Raw genomic sequence first — 23,769 nt, 5'->3', positions numbered from 1 at the left:
GGCATGACTAAACGCAGAAAGCACACAGAACTCTGTTACTTTCCCACCAAAGCTGATTCCTATTTTTCCACTTGCATTTTTACGTGCTTTCGAACTGCTAGGTTGGCAGAAGCTGGGACAATCATGGGAGCTCACTCCGTTACGCGACACTAGGGATTCGAAACTGCCGACCTTTCTGATCAACAAGCACAGTATCTTAGCCACTGAGCCACCGCGTCCCTCAAAACAAGTTATAGAGAGTGCTATTGAATTCTCTGGAGGTAAATTGTCCCCTAGTGGGGGGACTATTTTTAGCATCCCCATTTTGGCTGAATGATCCAGATAGGTCAGTTCCCCTTGAAGTAGCAAGTTTTAAAAGTATTTGACAAGGTTTAGGAAAAACAGGACCCCCTCCCCTCATTTAATGGCTAATAGCATTTTCCAACATCACCAGGCATATTGGAGTGAATTAAACCATACTATTTTATTACTCAGTCCTAAACGAACTCAACCCTGGAGGACAAGTGTTAGCTATGGTCCATGGGGGTCTCAAAGAGCTGGAGGCGACTGAGCAATTGAGGTGGAATCCATACCATGTCAGAAAAAGGAACAGGAGATCTAATCTAATCTTGGAAGGAAAAGATCGAAGGGAAAGCTTGAGTAACTGAAGAATGAGAGGGAAGTTTACTGCTGGGGACACTACCTTAAAGAACCTAGAGTCCTGATGCAAATTTTTTTTTAAATTGCATATTTAAGTGCTGCTTTCTGAAAGAAGTATAGTACTAACTATCCTATCTGTACTTTTTAAAATTATTGAACTTGAGAAGCATTACAATAAATGTTTTTGAAAAGCATTGGTTATTTGCAACTACACACACACACACACAGACACACACACACAAACACACACACACTTGCAAATATATATACACATACATGCAGACATCAACTATATATTTGATATAGATAGATGTAGATAGATATAGAAGATAGATAGATAGATACCGGTAGGTAGGTAGGTAGGTAGGTAGGTAGGTAGGTAGGTAGGTAGGTAGGTAGGTAGACAGAGAGAGAGAGAGAGAGAGAGAGAGAGAGAGAGTAGAGAGTTATTATAGATAGATTAGATATAGATACATATAGATATAGAGTAGGTAGGTAGGTAGATTAGATAGAGATATAGGGTAGATGATAGGTAGGTAGGTAGGTAGGTAGGTAGGTAGGTAGGTAGGTAGGTAGGTAGATGATAGATAGATAGATAAATAGATAGATAGATAGATAGATAGATAGATAGATAGATAGATATAGAGATATAGAGATATAGAGATATAGAGATAGGCAGACAGACAGACAGACATAGAGTGAGTAGATAGAGATAGAAAGTTATTATAGATAGATTAGATATAGATACATATAGATATAGAGTAGGTAGGTAGGTAGGTAGATTAGATAGAGATAGAGATAAAGATATAGGGTAGATGATAGATGATAGATAGATAGATAGATAGATAGATAGATAGATAGATAGATAGATAGATGATAGATAGATAGATAGATAGATAGATAGATAGATAGATAGATAGATAGATAGATAGATAGATAGATAGATAATTACACACAGAGACACATACACACACACATGCATGCATAAATACATATAGAGACAGACACCACATATATACTGATATACTCGTAGACACATACATGAGAGCCAGTTTATTATAGTGGTTAAAGTTAGAAACTGTGAGAAGAAGAGTTCTAATCTTGCCTTGGGTGGCCTGGGGCCTCTTTCTCTCAGCCCTAGGAAGGAGGCCGTGGCAAACCACTTCTGAAAATCTTGCCAAGAAAGCTGCAAGCATTAGTCCATGAGCCAACACTGAGTGGAAGGCAGATAATAACTTAAATAGAAGAAATATCCTTGTGTGTAATTTAATTTAAGGGGAGCTAATGGACTCTAGTCAGGCACAGAGACATGCTGATCCCATCCTAGTCTATTTTTAAATCCGCATCTTGTAACTATATACGATGCATTCAACATGTGTGGTTTCTTTTCAGCCTACATTTTGCATAAATGCAATGTACATCCAGAAATGCACATTAACAAAATCTCGTTAATTTTAGGCATTTTATAGGATGGCGTATACAAAAGGTGAAGGATGTTTTCAAGGTTATTAATACATAACCACAGTTGTGGAAATCATAGTCATTGTTTACAAAGGATCAAAAGATGATGTTGTTCCCCCCCTCCCCAAAATTACTTTTATTTGGCATATGAGGATTTAATGATACTATTTTTGGAACGCCATTATGAAGATATTTCAAAACCCTAAAAGAAAACCTAGGTCATTTACCATAGATTATGTAATTAATAGCAAGGATGGTTAACTATAGTATATTTTAATATGAGACAAATAAACAGCCCTTCAAACTTCATTATAACTAAACAGAGAAATCCCATTCAGCTACACAGCAGACCCACAACCTTTCTGCTAAATGAAATGGTAAATGAACACACACACTTACTTACTTTGGAACGGTGTTGGTAGAAGGGCATGTGTGGTTCGTTCTTTTGCTGTACTATTCCTCTTTGACAAGTTGTAAATAATTCTCACTCCTAGCCAAGAAGGCTGAAAGTATCAATGTTGTTTTGCCGGGTGCTATCATGTCACTGCATGTCGTAAAGGGTAGACGATTTAATCACAACACAGCAGGTGATCCATCCTGAGGAGAACTTGATCGGATTCTTTAAGTCCATCCCTTTGTATAACATCTTTCCTTATTCAATTTTATTTTTTAAAAAAACCACCATTTTTTTTTTAAAAGAAGAAAATCTGTTAAACATTATTAATTTTTTGGACTCAAGTAATTTAATTCATATATGTGTTTTCCATATCTGATTTCTTGAATAGCAGTGGAAAACCATTAATTCCTTCCGCATCTCTGGTTGCCTATGTTGGGCCTCACATTTTATTTAGAAAAGTTTGAGGAGGAGAGGGATCAATGGGAAATACTGCTAATTCAGGAAGTGAGAGGGTCTTAACTGCTACCAGCAGCTATGAATATACTCATAAATCTTTAAAGAGACCAGCAGGGAAATCTGGGTGAGCGTTTGGAGAATCTGTTGAGACAATGCAGAGACAAGGAATAATTTGGAAAATGTATAGAGCAGTAAAATACAACATATTTATTTATTAATTTGTATGCTGTCCAACATGCCTAGGGTGACTTTGGGTGGCTTGGAAACATTAAAAGCCAGTAAACATTAAAACAAATAATAATAATAATAATAATAATAATAATAATAATAATAATAATACTAATGACAATGCACTACAGTTTACATCCACGTGGTGATACTGATAGACTATATCTGCCCCGAAAATCAGGTGGCAGAGGATTATTACAAGTGAAGCAAACAGTTGAAGAGGAAAAACATGCACTGGCTGATCATTTAAAAGACACTCAAGAACATCTATTAATCGAAGTAAAGAACAAAAATCTACTGAAGGCCCAACAGACAAAACAAGAATACAGAAAAGATGTGATAAAATCAAGAATGGAGAGTTGGCAGAACAAAGCACTGCATGGTCAATTTCTGGAAAAAATAAAAGATAAAGTGGACAGTGAACAAACTTGGTTATGGTTAAAAACAGGTACATTAAAGAAAGAAACAGAGTCACTAATCCTGGCTGCGCAAGAACAAGCTATCCGCACAAATGCCATTAAGGCCAAAATCGAAAAATCCTCTGATGATGCCAAATGCAGACTTTGCAAAGAAGCTGATGAAACTGTTGATCACATACTCAGCTGCTGTAAAAAAATCGCGCAGACTGATTATAAATTGCGGCACAATTCAGTAGCACAAATGATCCATTGGAATTTGTGCAAAAATTATAATATTAAAACAGCAACAAACTGGTGGGAACATCAGCCTGAAAAAGTCACCGAAAATCAGATGGTCAAGATCTTGTGGGATTTCCGTATACAAACCGACAAAATACTGGCGCATAATACACCAGACATCACACTGGTTGAGAAAAATAAGGTCACAATCATAGACATCGCAATACCAGGTGATAGCAGGGTCGCCGAGAAGGAACATGAAAAAATCGCAAGATACCAGGACTTAAAAATCGAAATTCAACGACTATGGCACAAACCAGCAGTGGTAATTCCAGTGGTAATCGGCACACTGGGTGCTATTCCAAAAGCACTGGAATTACATTTAAAACAGTTAAAAATTGACAAAATCACCATCAGTCAAATGCAAAAAGCCGCACTGCTTGGATCTGCACGCATATTACGAAAATACGTTACGACGTCCTAGGCCCCTGGGTGGGGCCCGACTAGTAACCAATGCCAAATCCAGAGAAACAACTGGCCGCTGTGATACAATTGTATAATAATAATAATAATAATAATAATAATAATAATTCATAATTATATAATTATAATAATTATTATTATTATTATCAGGCAGAGTCACTAATCCTGGCTGCGCAAGAACAAGCTATCCGCACAAATGCCATTAAGGCCAAAATAAAAAAATCCTCTGATGATGCCAAATGCAGACTTTGCAAAGAAGCTGACGAAACTGTTGATCACATTCTCAGCTGCTGTAAAAAAATCGCGCAGACTGATTATAAATTGCGGCACAATTCAGTAGCACAAATGATCCATTGGAATTTGTGCAAAAATTATAATATTAAAACAGCAACAAACTGGTGGGAACATCAGCCTGAAAAAGTCACAGAAAATCAGATGGTCAAGATCTTGTGGGATTTCTGTATACAAACCGACAAAATACTGGCGCATAATACACCAGACATCACACTGGTTGAGAAAAATAAGGTCACAATCATAGACATCGCAATACCAGGTGATAGCAGGGTCGCCGAGAAGGAACATGAAAAAATCGCAAGATACCAGGACTTAAAAATCGAAATTCAACGACTATGGCACAAACCAGCAGTGGTAATTCCAGTGGTAATTGGCACACTGGGTGCTATTCCAAAAGCACTGGAATTACATTTAAAACAGTTAAAAATTGACAAAATCACCATCAGTCAAATGCAAAAAGCCGCACTGCTTGGATCTGCACGCATATTACGAAAATATGTTACGACGTCCTAGGCCCCTGGGTGGGGCCCGACTAGTAACCAATGCCAAATCCGGCGAAACAACTGGCCGCTGTGATACAATTGTACAATAATAATAATAATAATAATAATAATAATAACAACAACAACAACTCCGCCATTGCTGGTCCCAAGCCCGGATGAGAAAGGAGGAGGGTTGGGGTCAGATTGGCAACTGGCCCCATAAAAAAACCCCGCCAACCCATACAATATGGTGAAAGAAACGAATACAAATTTTATACCGCATCGGTCGTCGCGCGGGTTAACAAGGGCCGCGGTGGATATTGGGGTTCCTGGACATCCGTCGACAAGTGGGCTACAAGTGGACCAGCCAACAAAATGACAAAAATATAGTGCAGATGAAAACCGTGCCATAATGGCCTGTTACTACAACTCAGAGCCAGAAAAAAGACGTTATTTAAAGCGAATATATGAATTATGGAAAGAACAATATCCAGATTCAAATGTTAGTGAACAACGACTAGCAGATCAAAGGCGATTTATTATACAGAATAAAGTGTTTAGTGAAGTTGAACTTGAGGAAATTCAGGCAAATTGCAAAACCAAAAAAACAATATCACAAGCAGAAATAACTGATATTCAAGACACAACTAAAGACATTATAGTAGAACTCCCAGAAGAAGCTCTCGGGGAGGAAATAACACCATCACCACTAGAACCAGTTATCACTGAACCAACTGATGAACTAACTCAAAAACAAAAAGAATTGAAGGTTAAGATCATGGAGCATTTTCTGCTTAATGAGGAAAGGCCACGTTTACCATCACTAAAAACTGTGCCTAAGAAAATTTTGCCCTCTATCATGAAAATGGTTAATGCAGTGTTTTCAACAATTGAATCGGGATCCATCTTGGAAACGAACCAGTTAATGGTTGTCGACGGATGTCCATGGACCCCAACATCCGCCACGGCCCTTGTTAACGCACATGACGACCGATGCGGTATAAAATTTGTATTCGTTTCTTTCACCATATTATATGGGTTGGTGATTTTTTTTTATGGGGCCAGTTGCCAACCTGACCCCAACCCTCCTCCTTTCACATCCGGGCTTGGGACCGGCAACGGCGGAGTTGTTGTTGTTGTTGTTTTGTTGTTGTTGTTGTTGTTGTTATTGTTGTTGTTGTTAATCTTTGGTGAGATTCACAGTCTTTGGGGCTGGCTGATAGCTCAACAGCTCGAGTCCTAACCAAAGACCTAGGAACTGTTAAGGTAACGTCGGAGGATATAAGCTGTTCCAAGTAGGGTGGTTTTTTGTAGAATCAGAATGTTCAAGTCTGATAAATTTAAAATTTCCAAATAGCGAGGTAGCCCTTTGGGTATTGCTCCAAGGACTCCAATTACAATCGGGACAACACATGATTTCTTTTTCCACAGTCGCTCAATTTCAATTTGCAAATCCCAGTACTTTGTGATTTTTTCTTGCTGTTTATCTTCAATTTGTGCATCTCCAGGTATTGCAATATCAATGAACCATACTTTTTTCTTTTCAACTATTGTTATGTTACTCACTATGCTGGGTTAATCCAATTATAGTGATTGACTTCTAATGGGAACAATGGCTGGTTCACATAACATGCTTCATCAGGTCACTTTAACACCAAGTATTGCTAAGTGAGACCATACTAAGTGAATTTTGCCCAATTTTATGACCTTTCTTGCCACAGTTGTTAAGTGAATCACTGTAGTTAAGTTAGTAACAGGGGTGAAATCAACTTTACAAGTCCTGTAAAGTGGAAAAAAACAAAATGAGATTTCTTCCAACAGTTGGTTCTCCAAACTGCTTAGAAAGTTAACAACCGGCTCTCCCGAATAGGTGCGAACTGGCTGAATCCCACCACTGCATTGACCATATCACGATCAGTCAACTACAAAAGGCAGCCATGCTTGGAAAAGCTTACATCCTATGACAATACCTCTAAGGCAGGGGCTCTCAATCCCCAGGCCATGGATCAACACTGGCCCGCAGCTCTCCAGGAACCCACCTGTGCCAGCAAGTGAAGCACCATCCAGGCAGCACACAAAACCATGCCCCCTCTCCCCAATCCATGGAAAAAATGCCCTCCACAGAACCGGTCCCTGGCACCCAAAAGGTTGGAGGCCACTGATCTAACACCATCAAACATCCACATCTGCCTATCCCAGAACTTTGAGAAGGACTCAATAGGTGTCCTTTGAATGCCAGATACAATCTGAGCCTCTGCTGATTGTGTGATGAAACATAATTTGCAATGAGAAGATCAGGAGGAAGGGCACAAGATGCACCTGGGGAGAGGTAGGATCTTTTCAAGATCAGAGAGGTGGGAGTGGATCTCAGCTTGGGGTATCTGACGCTCCAAAGGGCCGTTGGAAGAAATGTCCTTCTGGGTTCAGTTCCAAGTGGGGAAAAAGACACTGGAGACATGGAGACTGCTTGGAAACATGGTTTAATGGTGGACAGGATCACATGGTTTCAGTTCCTGAACAGGAAAGGGGGATCACATGCTTTCAAGTGTTGGGTGAAGCAGAAAAAGAGAGCTAGATGCGGAAAGTCCCTTGTTTTATGCCCTCTCTGGGCTTTGATCTTGATCTTGTATTCTGATTGGTTGTGAGACTGGCATGGGGCCATATATGGGCAGCTCTGTAGGCTGTGAGTCCATGTTTGGTTGAGCATTGCTTCTTCCCAGGTGCCCTGTGGTGAGATGGGTAAAGGGCTAATACTATCATGCCTTAATCCCATCACTCTCGAGCTGGGGGAGATCTTTGTTATGTAGAATAGAGTTGTCCAGTCTTTTTAATGGCCCATTGACAAAGGTGGGGGCTAGTAAGAGTGAGTCTGCTTCCTGCCTAAAAACATGTTTCTCCATTTCTTATCCAGGGAAATATAATATTCTGCCTTATCAATATTTCCCAGGATATTTCATATTTCTAGGAGACGGGTAGGTTTTAACCTCCTACAGGGCAAGAGCCCTATATAGGAACAAACATATGATATACAATCATAAGTTTGACTGAGATTCATATACAGCTGTTGTTGGGCCAACTTCACAATCTTACCATTCTTGATGGTTATCAGCTAGTTGGCTAAGATTAGGTTTTGCAGCTGTTAGGCTTGTTCTCATTGCATGGCACTGATGCTACACCCATCCTATTGTCTAACCAATAAAACAGGTAGTCCTCAACTTACAACAGATCATTTAGTGACCGTTCAAAGTCACAACAGCAGTAAAAATAGTGACTTATGACCGTTTTTCATAATTACATTTCCAGCATCCTCATGATCATGTGATCAGATGGTTGGTAGCTGGTTCATATTTATGACCATTGCTGTGTCTCAAGGTCATGTGATCTCCTTTTGTGACCTTCTGACAAGCAAAGTCAATGGGGAAGCTATTTTTTACTTAAACAACCAGGTTACTAATTTATCAATTGCATTGATTCTGTTGTAGCCTGCCAGCAGCCAGCAGAGCTGGCAGCAGATTCGAACAGTGAGGAGGTTGGGGAGGAACATGGGCCAGTCCTGGAGTCTGGAGAAGGCTCTGATGAGGGCTCTATGTCGGAGGCAGAGAGGGGGGCTGAGCCATATGCCAGTTATCAGCTGCCTTCAGAGTCAGACATCAGTGAGGCAGATGAACAGCTGGAGCCTGTTCCCAGTGTGCGCATGCGCACAGTTGCCAGACAAAGGGAACAGCTAAAGAACAGGGGTCAACTTGGGAGTAAGGCTACAGGTGGAGGATGAATGGTCCCTCCCAGAGGAAATAAAAGAGGAGAGAAAGGGGAGTGGAGTTTGCAGGAGACAATTAGTTTGCTTCATTGGCTCATGATTCTGAGACTCCTTGCCAAGTTTTGCAGAATATTGGCCTGGCAGCTCTCCAAGCCAGATAAGGTCTGTGACTGTAAATCCTCCCTGGAAAGACATTGTTGGATGTGAATGAGCAGATTTCAACAATAAATTAATAAAAGGAGTTTTTGTTGGGACAAGGAGTTTGCTTCATGCTCTTAGGAAGCCTAGGTCAGAACAGATTCACTTAACAACTGTGGCAAGAATGGTGAAATGGGGCAAAACTCACTTAACAAATGTCTCAATTAACAACATTAATTTTGGGTTCAATTGTGCTCGTAAGTCGGGGACTACCTGTACTTGGGGGAAATTTGACCCTGAAATGCAAAAAAAACCAACCCCAACGTTAGTTTTTCTACAATAAGAAAATAGTGTTTTGAGGTTGTGTAACTTTTCTGACAATCTTTCTCCCTAATGCTGTTATTAGCTTTCTTGGAACAGGGCTGAAGAAATCTCTTCTACTTCATTCAATAAGGATACCCAGAAGGGCCTATCTTACGAGAAGGAATGTTTTAAAATTCATTCTAAAACACATTGGCTTAGTTATTCAGCAGAAATGAAAATAGCCTGCCACAACAAAGCAATACTTTCATAGGAAGGCGTAATCGATAGAACAGCCTCTCCAAACGCCTACAAATTTAAAACTCAGATTTTAATAGTCTACAGATGTCTGGAACTAGTATAAACAATATGTAAACATTTATTGCCCAACCTATCTTGCAATAAAGTTACATAAACAATTTTCAAGTTATGGAAACTTCACTGGGTTTACTGCAAAGCTAATTGTGCTTCCAGCCAAGATGGTTATTGGGCAATTCTCCTGCCTCATTAAAAGAACTTTAAAGGTATATACGATCCAGCTGATACTGTCTTCTATTCGCATCCTTTCCCTAGCTCCCACTTGGGTCTTCAGCCTTTATTCTTAACATATAGACAGGAGGGGGAAAAAAACCAGTAAAAAGAGAAAACTAGAAAAGCTGCCCTATGCCTTTTATCTGTGGAATCGGGAATGGTCCATTTGGAGGGACATTTTGCAAAAGATATCTCGCTGTGCAGATAAACCAGTGCCACAAAAGAGAATTCTTTTTTTTTTTTAACAGAACTTTTTTATTTTTCTTTAAAAAAAACACAAATATGTCATCATTTGTCAATCATTAAGACATTGAAGTACAATTTTTTTTGATGTGTGTACCCCTCCCTCCCTCCACCCCCCCACCCCCCCTCCTCCTTCCCCCCCCCCCCGACTTCCCAGAACCCGTACACGGTATGGATTTTTAACTAACACAGTCTAAAATCTATTGAGAAAAAAGAAATAAAGAAATTAATGACATTCTAGATTGACCTTAGCTTCTTCTTACTGAACTGACTTTTAACAGTTTAAATCATTTCTGATCTTAAGCATAGGCTAACTGGAATTTCTTAGTCCCGTATTTATTTTGTATATAGTCAATCCATTTTTTCCAGTCTCGTTTATATCTCTCATTTGAATGATCTTTGAGATATGCCGATATTTTAGCCATTTCAGCTAAGTTTGTTACTTTCAATGTCCATTCTTGAATTGTAGGCAAGTCTTCCTTCTTCCAATATTGCGCCACCAACAGTCTTGCTGCAGTTATCAGGTGCAGAATCAAATTGGTCTCTACCACTGTAAAGTCAGTACATATACCTAGTAAAAATAACTGAGGACTAAACTTTATCCTTCTTTTAAAAACATTTTGCATGACCCACCATATTTTTATCCAAAATGCCTTAACCTTTTGGCAGGTCCACCATATATGATAATATGTAGCATCGAGAGAACCACACCTCCAACATTTAGGCTGTACATTCGGATACATAGAAGCCAACTTTTTAGGATCTAAATGCCATCTATAGAACATCTTGTAAAAATTTTCTCTCAGATTTTGAGCTTGTGTAAATTTCACATTTCTTACCCAGATTCTTTCCCATGTATCCAACATTATTGATTCCTCAATATTTTGAGCCCATTTTATCATACAATCTTTAACTAATTCTGTTTCCGAATCCATCTGTATTAATACATTATATATCCTCTTTATATGCATTAAGCTTTGATCTCTTATTTGTTTAAGCAGATTATCCTCAACTTGAATAAAACCAATTTTTTGATCTATTTTCCACCTAGCCTGTAATTGCCCATACTGGAACCATGTTTGAACTACCTTCTCCTCTTTTAATACCTCTAAAGATTTTAATTGTAATACCCCCCTTTCCGAGGTAAGAAGCTGTCTGTAGGTAATTCTGTCCTGTTTTTGTGCTGTATTCATATTTTCAATTGCGTGTCTAGGAATTGCCCACATGGGTATCTTGTCATTTAATTTATATTGGTATTTCTTCCAGACCCGCAATAAAGCATTTCTTAAAATATGACTTTTAAAGTTCTTATCCAATTTTTTGTTGAATAACAGGTAAGCATGCCAACCAAATACCAGATCATGTCCCTCAATGTTCAATATTCTATCATTGGTTAAGTGAATCCAATCACTAATTACAGATAATACCACTGCATCATAATATAGTTTTAAATTAGGTAGTTTCAATCCTCCTCTCTCACGTACATCTTGCATTATTTTCATCTTTACCCTCGGCTTCTTTCCTGCCCACACAAATTTGTTGATACCCTTCTGCCATTCTAAAAGGTTCGCATCTTTTTTAAGTATAGGTAACATTTGGAAGAGAAATAAAAATTTTGGTAGAATGTTCATTTTCACTGCCGCTATCCTACCCAGCAAAGATAAGTGCAATTTCTCCCATTTTTTCATCTCTGTCTGTATGCTATGCCAAAGTGGTTCATAATTATGCTTATATAATTTCCCATTTGAAGTTAAAATGTTAACTCCAAGATATTTGACTTTTTTAACTACCTCACATCCTAGCATCACTCCTAATTCTTCCTTTTGTTTAATATTCATATTTATAGCTAATATTTTGGTTTTTCCTAAGTTTATTTTAAAGCCCGACACTTGACCATATTGATTAATCATATTCATTAAAACCATACTAGATTCCTGCGGTTGTTCCAATATTATGACCAAATCATCCGCAAAAGCGCGGACTCTATATTCTTGCTGCCTAATCTTGATCCCTTTTAAACCATCCAAGCCCCGTATTTTATTCAACAATACTTCCAAAGTTATAATAAACAATAATGGGGACAAAGGACAGCCCTGTCTTGTACCTTTTCCAATTTGAAAAGAGTCTGTTAGACTTCCATTGACTATGATTTGTGCTGTTTGCTGTTGGTATATTGCTTTAATTGACTGTAAAAAATTATCTCCTATCTGCATTTTTTGCAGTATCTTCAACAGAAATTGCCAGTTAACTCGATCAAAGGCCTTCTCAGCATCCAAAAATATAAACGCAGCAGGGATCTGGTTGTTCTTTCCCAAATATTCTAATGCATTAATAATTAATCTAACATTACTTTTCATCTGCCTCCCTTGTATAAAACCTGTTTGGTCCGTATGTATCAATTGTTGAGTGACCAACATTAACCTATTTGCTAATATTTTAGTAAAAATTTTATAATCTACATTCAGTAATGAAATAGGTCTATAATTTTTGGGTTGAGTAGTATCTTGATCTTCTTTGGGTATCAAAGATATAAACGCTGTCTTCCAAGATGGAGGGACTTTACCTTCCGTTTGAATCATATTAAATAATTCTCTAAGAGGTTCTACCATTTCTAACTGTAAGTTTTTATAGTAAACCGCTGTCAAGCCATCTGTACCTGGTGCTTTCCCTGACTTTAATTGCTTAATTACCTGCAGGATTTCCCCCGAGGTTATTGGTTGATTCAATTTTTGCCTGTGTTCTTCTCTAACTGAAGGTATTTTCTCTTTGTCTAAATATTTGTCTATGTCTAAACCATTAATTTTATCCCCTTTATACAGTTCTGTAAAAAATTCCCAGAAAGCCTTTTGAATCTCTTCCTGTTGAAATACCTCCTTCCCTCTGTAAATCAGTTTAGATATATTTCGAGTTTTCCTTTTTTTCCTAATCTGATAAGCTAACCATCTGCCAGGTTTGTTTGCATTGCAAAAAGTATTGTGTTTTGCATATAATAGATTAGTAGCCACCTGGTCAGAGATCAACATGTCAAATTGAGATTTTAATATGTTAATAGCTTCCTTAACCTTTGTATCGTCTGGGTTCATTGTTAACTCCAGCTCTTTTCTCTTAATTTCCTCTTCCAGTTCTGTTCGTTTTAACCCTTGCTTATTTCTATGTGTTTTATTTATATTCATCAAAACTCCTCTCATATACGCTTTGCTTGCGTCCCATACAAATTCCATAGATGTACCCTTATTCATATTCAAAACAAAATATTCAGATAGTAATTTTTTACAATTATTAATATACTTTTCATATCTAAATAAGTTTTCGTTCAATCTCCAAGACCTTCTTGCCTGCACTACCCTTCCCAACTCCATCCAAACTGGGTTGTGGTCCGAAAGGACCCTAGCTGCAATCTTTGTTTTCTTGACCCTAGAAAGCAAATCATTAGTGGTTAGAATAAAATCAATCCTTGAGAGGGATTGATGCCTGTCCGAGAAGAAAGTGAAGTCACATTCCTCTGCATTTCTTTCTCGCCAAATATCTCTCAATTCAAAATCATCCATAATGTCAAAGAAAGATTTGGGTAACTTTGCTCGCATCTTGGTATTTAGGCGGGAAATCTTCTTATCTCTCTTAGTATCTATCACTCCATTCCAGTCACCCAATAGTATACAGGAACTATAGTCCCACTGTACTAATTTAGCATGAAGATTTCTATAGAATCTATCTTGCTGTTGATTGGGAGCATAAATTCCCAAAAGTAATGTCTTTTTCCCTTCTAAGATTAAGTCTAAAGCAATATATCTTCCGAAGGGATCTGCTTCTATTAATTCAGCTTTCATATCTTTTCTTAAGTATACAACTATACCATTCTTCTTTTCCATAGCAGAAGCTGCAAAATGTTGACCAAGTTTTGAGTTGATCAAATATTTTTGATCAGTTGACTTGATATGAGTTTCTTGCAAACAAATTACATCGTTCTTAAACTGTTTGAGATAATGAAATATTTTCTTCCTCTTCTGTGGAGAGTTCAGTCCGTTGACATTCCATGTTAAAATCTTAGTTGTCATCTTTGGTTGGTTGAAGCATTTTTAGAGCTTCCTGCACGGCCTGTTTAACCTTAGGTCTAGCTCCTCCCATTGCTTCCAGATTTGTTGTTGTAGATCCTTGATCGATGGCCGATGATTGTTGATGCTGTTGCTTTTTAGCTTGTTTCTCCATACGTCTAGTAGTCATGCGGCTAGGTCTTGGTTCCATAGCACCTTGCACTTCTAGAGAAGAAAGATGCTCCATCTTGTCTGGTGGTTGTGTAGTTTGCTGTCTATCCTGTCCTTCTTGTGGTCTTTCTCTAGGTCCAGATGGTGCAGGGTGTCCGGCCTTCAATATATTATAATAAAAATCTCGGGCTTTCCATACAGAGTTGAGGCGGTACCTTTGCTTATCAAATGTAAATATGATGCCAAATGGTGCATCCCATCTATACTGTATCTGACGATTTCTGAGTTCTTCGACCAAAAAAGCGTAGTCTCTCCTGGCTCTTAACATTTGAGGTGGTATCTCTTTCAAAACAACCAGGTCTTGACCGCCAATTTGAAGCTTAGTGTTATAAGATGCTTGCAGTACCATATTTCTAAACTCTCTTGTAGTAAAATATATAATGATGTCTCGAGGAAGCTGCTTCTGCTTTGCCAGCCAGGAGTTAACGCGGTAAGCTTTGTCAATTTGCCAGTCTTGATTGGTCCCTGGTCTTCCCATCAGGCGGTCAAAAGCTTCCGATAAGATCTGTTTCAGGTTCTCCTGTTTCTCCTCACGCAGCCCCCTTACTCTTAATGCGAACTCCATTTGTCGGTACTGTATCATAATAATTTCTTTTTCAGCATTTTCCACTTTTTGTTCCACCACCTCTGTTTTCAATGTCAAGTTAGCATTGGCATCATTAAGAACCTCTAGAGTATCTTCCACTCCAGAAATATGTTCTGTTAATACAGTTACAAGACTCAGCATGTCATCTCTAATTTTATCAACCTTAGCATCAAATTTCTCATACAGCTCCTGTTTAAGTCCTTTTATTTCACTTTTAATTTCTTCTTTCATTTCTTTTATTTCCTCTTTTCTCTCCTGCTTTACCACCTCTCTATTATCTCTAAACTTATCTTCCATTTTAATTGTCTGTGCATTAAGAGCCTCGCTTAGATTACTCAGGAAAAATTCTTTCGTTAACACATCCCCAGCAGGGGGTGTAGGAAGCGGAGGCTGCAGCTTTGTGCCAGGCACTGAGGATGTGCCCCTGGAAGTAGAGGGTGACGACTTCAAGTTAATATTTGGTTTTGAGGCCATTTCAAAATTTGTCTGCCTGCAGTTAATAAAACTCTTTTGCCTGAATATGCAGCTTTAAGTAAAGAGGCTTTTATTTTGAAGTTTAAGGCTTGGCAAAACTTTCAGTGAGTAAACATTGTAACAAGACCATTCAGCAGATTCATCACCATTTAACTTCCAAATAAGCAAGGTTAATGAAGGAGTAAAATTCTTCTATTGTGAAACCAAAACAAATGATAAGCAATCTCTTTTGTTTTGAATTCTTGTGAGGATTAGCAAAAAGTGTTCGTTATTACCGGAGAAACCAGCCTGCTCGGCGCCATTTTAGAAGCCTCTGAGTAAATAATTTTTCGGAGGAGAAAAAGAAAAGAAGCTAAAATGTTGATAAGCAATTATTGTCCACAGTAAACGGATCCAGCTCGTGATAAGAATAAATCAAACAAAACTTTGAGCAGAGTGGGAGAGACCTACTTTGTCCTGCACAAGGCAGTTTGAAGTTCCCAGCACGGACAGCCGTTCTGCCTTGGGCTAGCCCCCCTTTCCTTGCAAGCACAAAAGCTGCAAAAATCGAAGAGCATTTGCCAGCAAAACAGTTTCTTCTTTCCTTCTTGCCTGAAGGATAAGAAAACCTGATAAGACGTCAGATGGAAGATCCTCTAAACAGGTACGTAGCCAGGAATTCGGAGGCAGCTGATTTTTTGCTGCCTCCACCAGCAAGCTCCTCCCAGGAAGCCAAAAGATAATTCTTTTATGTAAAAAAGCTACAGCAATCGATATAATCACATTTAAAATATTTTATCCTCTGATTAAGCTTACATTAAAAAAAAAGAAATATATTACTGGTCTAAGAACAAGTATTCATACACTGGTTAAATTCCCAGCTAGAGAGAATAGAATAGAATAGAATAGAATAGAATAGAATAGAATAGAATGGAATGGAATGGAATGGAATGGAATGGAATGGAATGGAATGGAACAGAATAGGGTAGAATAGGGTAGAATAGAGTGGAGTGGAGTGGAGTAGAATAGAATAGAATAGAATAGGGTAGAATAGAATAGAGTGGAATGGAATGGAATGGAATAGAATAGAAATATGGAATGGAATGGAATAGAATAGAAATATGGAATGGAATGGAATGGAATAGAATAGAATAGAATAGAAATATGGAATGGAATGGAATAGAAATATGGAATGGAATGGAATACAATAGAATAGAGTGGAATGGAATGGAATGGAATAGAATAGAATAGAAATATGGAATGGAATGGAATGGAATGGAATAGAAATATGGAATGGAATGGAATGGAATAGAATAGAATAGAATAGAATAGAAATATGGAATGGAATGGAATAGAAATATGGAATGGAATGGAATACAATAGAATAGAGTGGAATGGAATGGAATGGAATAGAATAGAAATATGGAATAGAATAGAATAGAAATATGGAATGGAATGGAATGGAATGGAATAGAATAGAATAGAATAGAAATATGGAATGGAATGGAATGGAATAGAATAGAAATATGGAATGGAATGGAATGGAATGGAATAGAATAGAATAGAAATATGGAATGGAATGGAATAGAATAGAAATATGGAATGGAATGGAATGGAATAGAATAGAATAGAAATATGGAATGGAATGGAATAGAATAGAAATATGGAATGGAATGGAATAGAATAGAATAGAAATATGGAATGGAATGGAATAGAATAGAAATATGGAATGGAATGGAAGAGAAGAGAAGAGAAGAGAAGAGAAGTTGGAAGGGACCTTGGTGGTCTTCAAGTCCAAACCTCCTGCTCAGGCAGGAAATCCTATACCCGTGATGGCAAACCTATAGCACATGTGCCAAAAGTGGCACACAGGGACATCTCTCTGGGCATGCGAGCCATTGCCTGTTACTCTTCTGGATTCTGGTGCATGCATACGGAAGTGCCGGAAACCCAGAAGGCCAGGTGGCCGGTGCACATGTGCGCACTGGAAACCAGAAGAGCAGCCACCCAGCCCGTGCATGCGCACTGGCCGACTGCTTTTCCAGTTTCCAGCACCTGTGCCCGCATGCACATGCTCTCATTTTAGCACTCAGTGCTGAAAAGGTTCGCCAGCACTGCCCTACTCCACTTCAGACAAATGGTTGTCCAACTTCTTCTTAAAGACTTCCAGTGCTGGAGCATTCACAACTTCTGAAGGCAAGTTGTTCCACTGATTAATTGTTCTAACTGCCAGGAAATTTATCCTCAGTTCTAGGTTGCTTCTCTCCTTGATTAGTTTCCACCCATTGCTTTCTGTCCTGCCCTCAGGTGCTTTGGAGGATAGCTTGACTCCCTCTTCTTTGTGGCAGCCCCTGAGATATTGGAACACTGATATTATTTAGACTAGGGGTGTCCAAACTTGGGAACTGTGTTATAGATGGAGTTGCTTTTGGAAATATCTGGAAATTTCAGTTAGTTCGGTGGCTAGACTGACCTGATATTATGCCAGAATCATGCCAACTATACTGGCTTCCAGTCTTATCCTGGATCCTAACAGTTTTTGGAGTGTGAGGAAAATTATGCTGAAGAATTTGGCAGCTTTCCGAGTTGTAAAGGGTCCTTGGTGCTCGCTGAACTTGCTTGTTTTCTTGAAGACATTTCATTATCCAGAGTAGGTAATATCATCAGTGCTAGTCCTAATGATGTTACCTAGTTTGGATAATGAAATGTCTACAAGTAAAGCAAGCAACTCAAGAGAGCATGAAGGAGCCTTCATTTCAAACCTGAGCTGCAAATATTTCTCCTTTATTTCCCGGTTAGGAGGAAAAGACATTCACTAGTTGCTCCTGCTGAAGTGAGCTTGTGTCACTGCCAAGATAGGAGGCAGGTTTTGAGAGATTGCTAGAATGGAGTTTAGCCACTTGTCAGAAATGGTTTTTTTAAGTTTTTACTTTTTAAAAATATTAACACTATATTTTCTTAAACAGTGTGTTGTCTGGGTACAAATATCTCTGTGCAATAACCATCAGAATTTACAACATCATTCACTACATTGATATTAATTCCCTAATCTTACAATTATAGTATATTGAATGATTGAGCATAGTAAACTTGTCCATTTTCCGCTCTTAACGTATCTTCTAATAATATAATAATATTAAACATCCTAAGCCTCATAATCATAATACTAACAATTGTCCTGCTGAAGTGGGCTTGTGTCAGTGGTAAGATAGGAGGCAGGGTTTGAGAGATTGCCAGAAAGTCTTGTCAGAAATGTTAACAGTTCATTTTAAAGACATCCTGGTTAATCACTTTGCCTAGTAACTAGAGAAAAAGTAAGTACTCACCCCTGTAGGTACTCTGAGAAGTTTCCATTCTACTTGTAGCAAGCACAATGTGCACTCTGCCGGTCAGGAAGTTTGAGCTGGTGAGGTCTAGGAAAAGAGCTTTTTCTGCCATGGTGGGTGGGTTTCAAAATTTTTTAGAACCTCTTCTTTAGGTGTGGCCTGCTTTGTGGGAGTGGCTTCTCGGCCATGTGACCGGGTGGGAGTGACTTGCCAGCCATGTGACTGGGTGGGAGTGGCTTGCCAGCCATGTGACTGGGTGGGCATGACCAACTTGTAAAATGTGGTGAAACTCATTTAACAACACTCTTGCTTAGCAACCAAAATATTGGCTCAGAAACTCTGGCATCTGAAGCACGCAAGTTTTAAAGCTATCAAGTTACAAGACCCTTGCACCTCTAACCCTTTAGAAAAAAAACCCCAGAGGTGTTCAAACTTTAAGACTTGTGGACTGAATTCCTCCTCTCGCTCTTCATCTTGATGATGTGCGGACGGGCGAGGGGAGGAAGCTGAAACCGGTTCTAAACGGCACTGTAGATTTGTGAAACCTCTTCTAAAGAAGAAGTTAGAACTGGCAGGAACCCACCCCTGCATGGCTCCCATCCTTTGGAATAGGTGTCCCTTGAGATGAGATCCATCCCGATCCTCTGGCCTTCCAGAACAGCCTTAAAACCTGGATCAAACTTTGGAGGCCGTAAAAATTGGGTGAGACTCACTTAACAATTGCTTTAGTTAGCAACAAATTCTGATCCCAACTGTGGGTAGAGAACTACCCAATAGTGAAATAATGTCCCCATGTGTTCTAAATAAGATAAAAGGTAAAGGTTCCCCTTGCACATATGTGCTAGTAATTCCCGACTCTAGGGGACGGTGCTCATCTCAAAGCTGAAGAGCCAGCGCTGTCCGAAGATGTCTCCATGGTCATGTGGACGGCATGACTAAATGCAGAAGGCGCATAGAACACTGTTACCTTCCCAACAAAGGTGGTCCTTATTTTTCTACTTGCCTTTTTAAATTGGCAGAAGCTGGGACAAGTAACAGGAGATCACCCTGTTACGCGGCGCTACGGATTCGAACTGCTGAACTGCCGACAAGCTCAGCATCTTAACCACTGAGCAACCGCGTCCCATGTGTGTTCTAAATAGGAAGCCATAAAACAGTTCTGTAACAGCTAAAGGAGACTGCAGGTCAAATGGTATAATTTTAGACATGAAATACAGTGACGTTGGAATACAGACAGTGTGAAGAAAGCACCAACGACAAAGTTATTATTTAAAATGCTTTTTGAAAACCAGATGGCTCTCCAAGGTATTGAACATAATGGGAAGAACGGAGCGAGAGCCTTGGCAGGATGAAAAATTGATTATGAGTGGGAATTGTGTGTCTTGATCAAGTGTCAATTGCCCTGCAGTGAGTTGTCCCTTTACCTGGAAGCCTTCTTGCGCTTCCCAGTGTAGTCTGCAACCTTGGCAATTTCCTAGTGGTCTCCCATCCAAGTCATAAAAAGAAGCAAAAAAGAGGTCTGTGAAAATGTTTACAGACCCCTCGCATCCCCGACATAAAGTGTTTCAACTCCCACCCTCAAAACGACGCTATAGAGCACTGCACACAATAACAGTTTTTTTTCCCCTGAACACCATCACTCTGCTAAACAAATATTTCCCTCAATACTGTCAAATCATTCACTAAGGCTGCATTACTATTACTATTAGTCTTCTCATCATTCCCATCTCCTCCCATTTATGACTACAGGACTGTAACTTTGTTGCTTGTATCCTTAAGATTTATATTGATATTGTTTCCTGATTGCTTATTTGTACCGTATGACTATCATTAAGTGTTGTACCTTATGATTCCTGACAAATGTATCTTGTCTTTTTATGTGCACTGAGAGCATATGCACCAAAGACAAATTCCTTGTGTGTCCAATCACACTTGGCCAATAAAGAATTCTATATTTATTACAAAAAAGGATGGACGGAATTCTTCCTCAAGCCAGTGAACTGCTGATGTTTTCATGAACCCCTGTAAACCTCTGAAAACAGTTAAAATGTGTGGTTTCAGTAGTTCATAAATACAAATTTCAGCTGTTTGTTGGCTTGAAGAAAGAGTGCTGTACCTTATGATTCCTATCAAATGTCTCTTGTGTTTTTATGTGCAGAAAGCATATGCACCAAAGACAAATTCCTTGTGGGTCCAATCACACTTGGCCAATAAAGAATTCTATTCTACTCTGTTCTGTCCCATCCCATCCCGTTCCCTTCTGTCCCATCCTATCCCATCCTATTCTGTTCTGTCCCATCCCGTCCCCTTCTGTCCCATCCCATCCTATTCTATTCTGTTCTGTCCCGTTCTGTCCCATCCCATCCCATCCTATTCTATTTTGTTCTGTTCTGTCCCATCCCATCCTATTCTATTCTGTCCCATCCCATCCTATTCTGTTCTGTCCCGTTCCCATCCCATCCTATTCTGTTCTGTCCCGTTCTGTCCCCTTCTGTCCCATCCCATCCCATCCTATTCTGTTCTGTCCCGTTCTGTCCCCTTCTGTCCCATCCCATCCCGTCCCATCCCATCCCATCCCATCCTATTCTGTTCTGTCCTATCCCATCCCATCCCATCCCATTCTATTTGATTCTGTCCCATCCCATCCTATTCTATTGTTCTGTTCCGTCCCCTTCTGTCCCATCCCATCCCATCCCATCCTATTCTATTCTGTCCCGTTCCGTCCCGTCCCGTCCCATCCCGTCCCATCCCGTCCCATCCCATTCTGTTCTAATAATAACCAAGCCTGGCCCTGCTTAGGTTCGGAAAACGGGCAAAGATCGCCGAATCTGTCCCGAACTTTCCAAGTTTCCCCCTCTCTGAGGCGCGGCGGGGCTCCCACGCAGCCCCGTGGACCCTCTGCCGCCGCCGCCCTAGGGCTTCCTGCTACGCGGGACATTCCCCGCCTGCGCCTCTTCCTCCGCCTCGCCTTCGACCCCGCCTCTGAAGCGGCGAAGGCGGCGGCACCACTTCCCCTTCCCTTTCGCTTTCCCTGCCTGCCAGAGCCGTCCGGGGGTTTGCCGGGCTTCGCTTCGCTCTTGTCGGGATGGCTTCGGCGTCGCCGCTGCCGGCTGTCCCGCTGCTGATCCACCGTCTGGGAGAGCGCCTGCTAAGGAATCTCAGCCACCTGTTGGATCGCGCCCCTCCGGGCAAAGGCTGGCGGGATTTGGCGCAGCTGTCTGGGAGCCGCGGCGGAGTCCGGCTGAGGTGAGAGAGCTCGGCAGGGAGAGCGGGAGGGTGGATCCCCCCGGGAGGCGGACGGAGAGAGGGATCCCCTGAAGGGAGACCGGGTCCTTCGGTGACCACAGGGCTCCCCTTTCTTGGGGAGAGGAGTGCGCCGTCTCTGGCCGCTGGGAGGCGAAAGGAGGCGTGTCTGGACACCGGTAGTCCTCGACTTACAACAGTAGAGTTTAGTGACCGCTCAGAGTAAACTCACCACCCAGTTTTCACACGTAGGGCCAATGTAGCATCCCCAGGTTATGTGATAGCATCCCCGTGTTGTGTCTGAGGTCATGGGATCAAAATACAGCCGCTTAGCAACCAACTCATATTTATTTTTATATAAAGGGGTTTTTTTCTTTCATTTTTATTTTCATAGCATATAACCCAGTGTTTCTCAACCTTGGTGAGTTGAAGTCCTGTGGACCTCAACTCCCAGAATTCCCCAATTCTGGGAGTTGAGGTCCACAGGACTTCAACTCACCAAGGTTGAGAAACACTGATATAACCACATGGGTTCCACCACAAAACCGCGGTAGACTAAAGCGCGCTCGACGAAAGCGCGTACGTGATGTCATCACAGCGCGACGAAAACATCGCGCTGTGAGCGGTAAATTTAAAATTAAAGCGAAAACCTTACAATAACCCCCCCAAAACCTAACCCTAAACCTAACCCTAAACCTAACCCTTAACCTAACCCTAAACCTAACCCTAAACCTAACCCTTAACCTAACCCTAAACCTAACCCTAAACCTAACCCTTAACCTAACCCTAAACCTAACGCTAACCCTTAACCTAACCCTAACGCTTAACGTAACCCTAAACCTAACCCTAACGCTTAACCTAACCCTAACCCTAAACCTAACCCTTACCTTTATGTGAATCGGCTTGCTTTAATTTTATTTTAATTTTAATTTAATTTATTTTTAATTTTTTTCGTCGTGCTGCTGATGACGTCAGGTACGCGCTTTAATCGGGCGCGCTTTAGTGGACCGCGGTTTTGACGGGTCACGAACCACATGTATACTATTACATAGCCAACATCGTATTGTGTTATTAAATGTTGACATCATTTCACCTTGCCATCAACTCCCAAAAAACGATTATTGGCTCTTCTGCTCTCCATACACCATATTTGTACCTTATCCATCACTTTCTTCTCCCTCTCTCCTCCGCCTCCCTACCTCCTTTCTTCCCTCTGTCGCCCTTCTCTTCTCTACTTCTCATATTTATGGCAGTTGCGGTGTCCCTGGGGGAATCCCCCTTTTGCGACCTCCCTCCGAGAAGCTGAGTCAATGGAGATGCTAGGTTCACTTAGCAACCTTTCGATTAATTTAACCACCGTAGTGATTCACTTAACTGCTTGTGGCAAGAAAAGTTGCAAAATGAGGGAAACTCACAATAAATGTTTCGCTGAAGGGCAGGAATCTGGGGCTCAATTGTGGTCGTAAGCCGAGGACTATCTGTATTGGAGTCACGGCTGCAGGATGGCACCGCCGTTAAATTGGGAGGCTTGCAAAGATCCTGGAATAAAGACGAAGGGCAGCTAGCAGCCAGTAAAGACTCTGTTGCCCATAATCTACCCCACAACAGATAATGGGGTCCTTAAAAGATGATGATGATACTAAGCTGTGTTTTCGATCCTAGGTAGATGTAGGATCTCCTGCTTGGGCCGGGGGTTGGTCTAGATGACCTGCAAGGTCCCTTCCATCTCTGTTAATCTGTTAGTTCTTCTGGCTGTGTCTTGTCCCCTGGGTGGAAGGCCACTTGAAGAGTCAGGGGCTTGAAACAGAAGGCTATATTGGAGTAGAGGTCTTCCTACAGAGAACCTCTGGTG

At 40.4% G+C, this 23,769-nt stretch overlaps 1 protein-coding gene across 2 annotated transcripts in view; it reads left to right on the top strand.

Annotated features, from left to right (window-relative positions):
• Nucleotides 1–21,705: 21,705 nt before the first annotated feature.
• MALT1 (MALT1 paracaspase) overlaps nt 21,706–23,769 on the top strand; it is a 57,326-nt gene continuing 55,262 nt past the window's right edge. For both annotated transcript variants that reach the window (XM_032212449.1, XM_032212448.1), the window contains exon 1: nt 21,706–21,920. In XM_032212449.1, the coding sequence (XP_032068340.1) occupies nt 21,760–21,920 (161 nt within the window). In that variant the 5' untranslated portion in view covers nt 21,706–21,759. The remainder of the gene's footprint in view (nt 21,921–23,769) is intronic.

Source organism: Thamnophis elegans, chromosome 3, assembly GCF_009769535.1.
Source record: "Thamnophis elegans isolate rThaEle1 chromosome 3, rThaEle1.pri, whole genome shotgun sequence".
Taxonomy (NCBI): Eukaryota; Metazoa; Chordata; class Lepidosauria; order Squamata; family Colubridae; genus Thamnophis; species Thamnophis elegans.
Note: the sequence above shows the minus strand (reverse complement) of the source record. Positions and strands in the feature narration are given on the sequence as shown.